Source organism: Astatotilapia calliptera, chromosome 2 (assembly GCF_900246225.1).
Source record: "Astatotilapia calliptera chromosome 2, fAstCal1.2, whole genome shotgun sequence".
Classification (NCBI taxonomy): Eukaryota; Metazoa; Chordata; class Actinopteri; order Cichliformes; family Cichlidae; genus Astatotilapia; species Astatotilapia calliptera.
In genome coordinates this window covers 28,037,064-28,045,098 of record NC_039303.1, presented here as the reverse complement: position 1 = coordinate 28,045,098, position 8,035 = coordinate 28,037,064, and the positions used below count along the sequence as shown (strand labels likewise).

Sequence of the window (8,035 nt, the reverse complement as noted above, 5' to 3'; positions counted from 1 at the left end):
TTTTAAAATTGTATTAAATTTTAAATTAAACATTACAGTGCTTGAACCATCATTTCTGCCCCCAAAAACAGATTTTCACACTTAAGTATTGAAATCGATGTGAATGATTTGGATTGCAGCAGCCCACCATCACGGGACATCACCCACATCATTCCAGACGTAGACAGATATGTCAGAAGTTGCAGTAAGTCAAACCAAAACCTTCTGCATGGCTGCAAACGAGATGTTTTGTAGTTTGGGTGAATGCCAAACATGTTTCTGAAGTCCTCAGAGTTGACATTTTAGAGACATAACCCCTTTGATTAATACTATAAACACTAGTTTCATCCTCCTTTCCTCATTTTTTTAAGCTGCTGGTTCTCTACATCACAGCTTTTACAGGAAACTAATGTGAATTCTTCTTATTACATCACTTTCTGTTTCATTCTGGCTTTCTGACCTTCTTGCAGCTGAAAATAGGTTATAAAAAAAAAGAAGAAAATAAAAGTTGATTGAATTTCAGTTTGCCAAGCGTCAAATGAAAAGGGAAATAAAACTGAAACTCCGAAGCTTTCTTTTGAAACCATATTTGCTCAAGGCTTTGATCTTGGTGGCTTTTCTTATCAGATCTGATCAGATTTTATCTGGTGTGTCACCATCAAACCAAAGACAGAAGGCAGATAGTCAGATAAGTCAGAGATTACCGATTTATTCACACCAGAAATGTCACAAATGTACAACTACCGCTTACTACAAATGGAAAGAAATAAAACAAAGCTGCGTGTTTTTCCGAGCACTCACACCTTTCTCATTTGGAGATGAGAATGCTAAAGGTGTCAAACCACTGATGCATGTAACATCAAGCCCTCGTGTTGCAAAATAAAAAAAAGAAAGAAAGAAAGAAAAAGCCCACATGTTGTGTAAGTTGTTCAAATATCTGCCTTTGTTATGATAGCAATAAAAAGAGAAGGATTTTTATTGTATTATCATGTGATAGTTGGAATATTACATTTTTCTGATGTTTGAACATTAATAAAATGATATAATTAAAGAAAAAGTTTGTTTCACTTTATTTGTGCATCTGCTCCCTATTTAGCTCAGATATATATTTTTTCTGGTTTATTCAATTAAATAATTTCATTTAAAAATTCCACAAAGCTTGATATGAAGGAGGTTAAATCCATTATTATTTTTTGGGCAGAAAGTTAAAAACATAAAATAAAACATAACTTTAAAAAAGTTATAGGAATAAAGCAGGTAAGCTTTTTTTTTAAGCAAATGTTAGGATTATATGAAATGGTGCATTGTGGAAAATGCACGTGTATGTGAACTGTATGTTTAATGGAAGCAGAAGTTGTCGTTTTTTTTAACTCTGAAACCCTTTAATCTGCCCCCATTTTTTATATATATATTTTTTTTCAGTCTATTATGAATTTGATATAAAGAACATGAAATTCAAAATAATTTTCAGCTCTCACAAAACCATAGCCAGTACATCTAAATAGTGGCAGCTTTCTAGTTTGTTAGCCAAGGCCTTGAGAGCTTATTTTACCTACAGCATGTGTGTGTGAGCTTTCAATATCCGCTGCAACGCCGATGTGTTGCAATAACTGCAACTAAATGTTTCCTGTAAAAGCTGCTTAGTCCAACACAGTAACTTAGATGACTTTATCCCTCCATTTAGAATGGCTACAGCTCTGGGATATTTGACAGTTTGCTCACATTAAGTCTTCTAGAGACAACTGATACCCCTGAGAACTCTTATTTTCCAGCAATGGGCTCTATAATGTATTATCTTTTCTGCATTAAGTTTAAACTCACAGCTTACTTAGTTAGATATACCTTACTAGGACCTCATTCTACCTTCAGCAATTACAGCCGTAATTGTTTGCATTCAACACATTGCAAAAAAATTCCCCACAGATTTTGGTCCATAAATTAACACGACAGCATCACACGGGTGCTGTAGATTTGCCAGCTACACATCCATGATGATCTACTGGACTGACATCTGACAGATGAGGAGGCCATTTGAGTACGGTGCACTCACTGCAATGTTCAAGAAACTGATGTGAGATGATTTGAGTTTTGTTACACTGCTCAACTGATACCGAGGGGCCCAAATAGTGCCGGGAAAAGATTCCCTACATCATTAAACCACCACCAGCCTGAACTGTTGACGCAGAGCTGGATGGATCCATGTGCCCATGTTCTTTCTGACCCTATCACCTACATGTTGACTCATCAGACCAGTCAATGTTTTTCCATCTTATGTTATGCAATTTTGGTGAGTCCATGTAAATTTTAAGCTTCAGGTTCCTGTTGTTAGCTGACATGAGTGTCACTTCTTGTGGTCTTCTGCTGCTGTAGCTCATCTGCTTTGAGGTTCAGTGTGTTGTGTATTCACAACAAATGCTCTTCTTCATACCTTGATTGTAACAAGTGGTTAAATGAGTTGCTGTTGCCTTGTATCACCTCGACGCGACTAAATCATTCTCCTCTGACTTCTGGCGTCAACAAGGAATTATCCCACAGAGAACTGCTGCTCACTGGATATTTTCTGTTTTTCAGGCCGTTCTCTGTAAACCCTTGAGATTGTTGCTCAGGAAAATCCCGGTAGATTAGCAGTTTCTAAAATACTCAAATCAGCACAACAGGCACCAGCAAACATGTGACATTATAACTCCTAAATTACCTTGCTTCCTCATTCTGATGTTCTGTTTGAATCATGTCTACAATCCTAAATGCACTTATTTGGTGCCATATGAATATTTAACATGGCCCAAGTGTTTTTCCTTTTATTTCTCACAGGTTAGAAAGGTTTCATTTCTCACATGACCTAAATGTTTTGATGGTTGATGTGGGGTTTTTTTGTTTTGTTTTGTTTTTTGTTTTGTTTTTATCAAAATTAATTCATTATGCAAAATGTTTAAGAAATAAATGTCCTTGTGTCTTTGCCTGTTCACACAAACATTCAGAATACAAGTTCATATGTGTGAGAACTTGTAATTGTTATGCAAAAAGGTTTAATGTTCTATTGTAATCTATCATATTACCACAAAATGTCAAAATGTTGTACCACCAGACACAGAGCTGAGAAGGAGTGGGGGGGTTGGAGGGTTGGCTTTTTCGATTTTGTGGCATTTTTGAGTTTCACTTTCCACTGTCAAAAATTTCCCTTTGTCACAGGAAAGATTACGTATGCAGCCAAAGTAAGTATTTAAGAGCCCACTCTGAGTCGACTCCTCACAGCACTCCTGTCAACAATCAGTCTTTAATTGTTGCAAGACTCTCTCTGGCTTCATTATTATCTTTGCTGCACGTTTTCAGCACCAGTGTCATCTTGAAACCAGCAATGTCAACCCTCATCAAAGCGTTTCTGCTCCTGGCTGTCATGGTCTGCATCTCCCAGGCCCAACGTAAGTTTCTTTCTTTATTTGTCCTTTTAGATGATTTAGATTCTTGGTTGAAATTACGCAAACTTGAATTTGTGCACGTCAAATATTAATTTCTTTTTCATTGCCTTCTTTTCTAGTCAAACAATCAGGACAGCAGTGTCTGTGTCACCGTGTCAGGAATCTTAACGGCATGAAGACTGACATAAAGGACATACAGATCTACCCAGCAACCATCTTCTGCAACAAAGTGGAGATTGTGTAAGTTTTTTTTAATATGACTTTTTTTTTCATTATTACTTTTGATAAATTCAACATGAAGATTTGCTAAGCTTTAATAAAGCATCACACAAGAAATTGCACGACAGTGCAAATTAAATGCATCCTAACTAAAAATACCTTTTTAAGGTAGATAATGATTTTAGAAAAATACTTGTAGGATCCTTAGCTTTTCCATTTAAATTGAACTTACCTCTATTTTCTATTTCAACAGTGTTACCTTGAACAGTGGCCTCCGCTATTGCTTGAACCCCGAGCAAAGAAACGTGAAAAGGCTCCTGACTAAAATCATGTGAGTACACTTCACCACACTCATCCAAGTTTTACATCCAGTACTCTGATTGTCTAAATAATAATGTTAGATTATTAGTGAATCGCTTCAGTTTATAGAAATAAAGTAATAAATGACATTTTTTTCCTAATGAGTGCACTGTTTGTTTGTTTTTTGTGAATTTAGGGATAAAAAGCACAAGACCACTTCCTCCCCAGTGGAACCCTCCACAGCTGCCATGTAATTGTCTTTTAAGCTCTCTGAAAGAAAAAGCACCTCATATGACCTCTGAACTCTCAACAAAGTCACCTTGACAAAAAAAAAAAAACATGGACATGAAATGATTGTAGTTTTTTTTATTTAATTTTTTTATATGTGCTTATATTTTATGTCCACTCCGTTGTATCCTGTTTTTATTCTTCTGTGTTTTTGTAAATAGATGAATGTCTCTTTGTACTTCTTGATATTTTTTTAATAAAATTATTAGCTCTTAAAGATTTGTTTCCTCATATTTCATGCCAGTAGGATTTTGTGTCTATACAAACATTTGAACTACTGATCTCTTTAGAATGTATAAACAGCCTAGTTGACGTTAATAAACTGATGATTAATCATTAATTACTGTGTCAGAGGTCAGCGAGCAAGAAGAGAGTAGCATATGTGCAGCTATCCTCTATAATTAATAATATCAATTCAACATTAATAAACACCTCAAACACAAAACATTACAAAGTGCTGCATTATTGCAAAACAGTCTGCGCATTCAAAACAGTCTTGCATGTGTGGGACGTGCACATGTGTTTTCCACACTTATTAAAATGGCACAGTGGCAGAATGATTAAGACTTTCCTCTTACAGTAAGAGGTTTCATAGTGTGAACCTCAGCTGGGGTCTTTCTGTGTGGAGTTGGCAGCTCCTCCCAGTGCCTGGGTGGGTTTTCTCTGGGTACTCCAGCTTCCTCCCATCATCCAAAGACATGCGTATTAGGTAAACTCGTGGTTCTAAATTACATGAAGTGGTTAAAGTGTTTGAATTGTACAGAATAAAACACTGTACACTCAAATATAAAAGGTTCTTCATCCTTAAAAGTAACAATTAAGCAAAATGCAACCAAAATGTAACATATTACATTTTATTTATGTAGTAACATTAAATGGGGAAACTTATATGTAAATAAATGAGTTAAAGTCAGTATTTCTGGGCAGAATTATTTTTGGAGTGTATTAATGTATGGTTAAAAAAATGTGACTTGCAGTTAGAGCACTTGCGTTGCGACAGAGTTCTGACAGGCCTGTCCCATAAAAAAAACATGCAGACGGTGTATGTGCAGTCTCACAATTTCAGTATTCCCAAAAACCAACATTTACCTTATTTTGACCCACGCTGGTGGATTTAATATTCAGTATGAAGTATGTATGGGTCAAATTTGATTCTGAACAGCCACGGTATATAAAAATTTGAATCATCTTTACACCAGTGTAAATATATATATATATTATACAATATATATATATATATATATATATATATATATTTTTTTTTTTTTTTTTTTTTTTTTGTGTGTGTATTTTCAGTCACTTCAGTCATCAAATTCCTGTGACTAAAAGAAAAGAATTTCAGTTGTTTTTACATCTGTTGAAATTGAAAATGGGTCAAATTTGACCCAAACAGCATGAAAGGATTAAAACTCAAGTGTGCGCTTTCTCTTTAAGGGCTGTAACTGTTCATATGCTACACCAATAGTGCTATCTTGTGGACCAGCGCTGGTAATGCAAAGTATAAAAATTAAAAATCGTCCATATAATCAGTTGCCATCCATCCATCCAGTTGCGGCAGCACGGTGGCACAGTGGTTAGCACTGTTGCCGCACAGCAAGAAGGTCCTGAGTTCAATTCCAACATCAGTCTTTCTGTGTGGAGTTTGCATGTTCTCCCCGTGTTTGCGTGGGTTCTCTCCGGGTACTCCGGCTTCCTCCCACCATCCAAAGACATGCAGCTTGTGGGGATAGGTTAATTGGATAATCCAAATTGTCACTAGGTGTGAATGTGCGAATGAATGTGAGTGCGAATGGTTGTCTGTCCCTGTGTGTTAGCCCTGTGACAGACTGGCGACCTGTCCAGGGTGTACCCTGCCTCTCGCCCTATGACAGCTGGGATAGGCTCCAGTGCCCCCCGCGACCCTGAAAAGGATAAGCGGAAGCGAATGGATGGATAATCAGTTGCTTCTAACTTTACTTACAATCTATGAGATTCTCTTTTGAATTCTTGCAGTAGTGATTGAATTTGAATATTAATTTGACTAAAAACTGATCAGACTTTCATGTCATTTGTAGTATTTTTAAAGAAAATGGCTTGATATTGCACATCAGTGCAAAAATAATCAGCTAAAAATTACTAAAATATGTCTCAGGGAAATGGAAAAAATATTATAGAATTTTCCACTTGAATTAGTCTTTTAACATAATGAAACACAGTGGCAACATTTAGCACATGCAAATAGCACAGCACAGCCAGTCACACACACAATCCTGCTATACATAACAAGAGGTAGAGGCTAAAGGAGACAAAATCAAACAAACAAACAAGACGGTTGATTTTAAGCAGGTTTGAGTTGCTGAAAAAAATGATATTCTAGAAATATGAAGGTATGAGACCAAAGAATGGAGCATGAATGTTCCCTCTAATTCTGAATTGTATTAATTTGACCCATGAGATGATTTTCATTTATTTTTTAGTCCTGTTCTAGTTATGCTTTATTTATACGTTTTGCTTATATATTTAATTAGTCCCTTCAGGATCTTACTCTCTGTATTCCACTTTGTCCTCCTCCCATGTTAAGTTTATTCATGTGTAAGCATTTCTTATTCTTATTCATGTCCCATTTTAGTTTTGTAATAATTTGTCTTCTGTGTTTCATGTTTAATTTTATTTCACCTCCTAGCTCGTTGCCATTGTCTTCACCTGTGTGATGACCTTGTGTCTGTTTATCCTCCTGTTTTCAACCTCCTGACATGTGTGTATAAATAGTCCTGTCTTACTGTCTTTGAAAACTTATTTCTTCCTCTTTCAGATTCCTGCACTTGGTTCCCTTTCCTGCAATCACAACAGCTAGTCCAATTAGAATATTACATATAAAAAATGTAAAATATAGTATGAATTTCTCTCCTGGAGAAACCACAAGTAGACAGTACATCAACTTTCACATTGACTATTCAAAACCGTGAGAGCTTTGTGTGTGTGTGTGTGTGTGTGTGTGTGTGTGTGTGTGTGTGTGTGTGTGTGTGTGTGTGTGTGTGTGTGTGTGTGTGTGTGTGTGTGTGTGCTTTCAGCGTCAGCTGTGATGACCCATTTCTGTTGCAATAACTATTACAAAATGTTTCTTGTAAATGCTGAACAGTCCAAGATGCTGACTCAGAAGACTTGCAACCCAACCCTCCATTCAGAACAGCTTCACCTCTGGGATATTTGTGGAAGTGGTTGCACACTTTCAAGCAGATTGCCAAGCATTGAAATTAAGAAGTTAAAGTCTGGCATCAAATAGTACACATGACACTGAAGCTGCAAACAGACTGGGATTACAGGGTCCAGTCAGCAGTCAGCAATGTCCTCACTGACAGGGGTGGCTGAACTTTCCAGAGTCCTATAGGCTGCTATCCACCACACCCTCATCCACATAATTTGCATGTGCATTCCCTGAACCCAAGGGTGACCTTAGCCATCTACCAATGCTTTTACCACGGCTAGACCTCAGTCTAACCTTAGCTTTGAAACCAAGTCTTAAACTGCAGTTCCTTTTAAATAAAAGGCCAGGATCTTACAAGGCCCACAACGCTGATCACACTGATCAAGTCTAATCTTTGCAGATAACCCTTTAAACTTCACCATTACTGCAACTCCTCTTATGTAAAACGCTAAAGTTTAAAAATAAAAAAGATCTAAAGTTTTAAATGATAAGAATGAATGGGGATTAGGAATTCACTGCAGATTCAAGCAAACCTGCCTTATCGCCTCAGCTTTGAAGTATAACATTCAGGATTGTTATGAGGTGATAAAATATACACAGTAACGATCTTGATCTATTGCACCACACCAAAACATACTGAGTCAAGTTT

General features: G+C 36.6%; 1 protein-coding gene across 1 annotated transcript; it reads left to right on the top strand.

Moving 5' to 3' along the window:
• The first annotated feature begins 3,222 nt into the window (after positions 1 to 3,222).
• On the top strand, positions 3,223 to 4,419 carry LOC113029375 (C-X-C motif chemokine 10-like). Its single transcript, XM_026180218.1, has 4 exons — positions 3,223 to 3,398; positions 3,515 to 3,635; positions 3,868 to 3,945; positions 4,111 to 4,419. The coding sequence occupies exons 1-4, from the start codon at positions 3,335 to 3,337 to the stop codon at positions 4,166 to 4,168; spliced, it is 321 nt and encodes a 106-aa protein (XP_026036003.1). The 5' UTR covers positions 3,223 to 3,334; the 3' UTR covers positions 4,169 to 4,419.
• Positions 4,420 to 8,035: the final 3,616 nt, after the last annotated feature.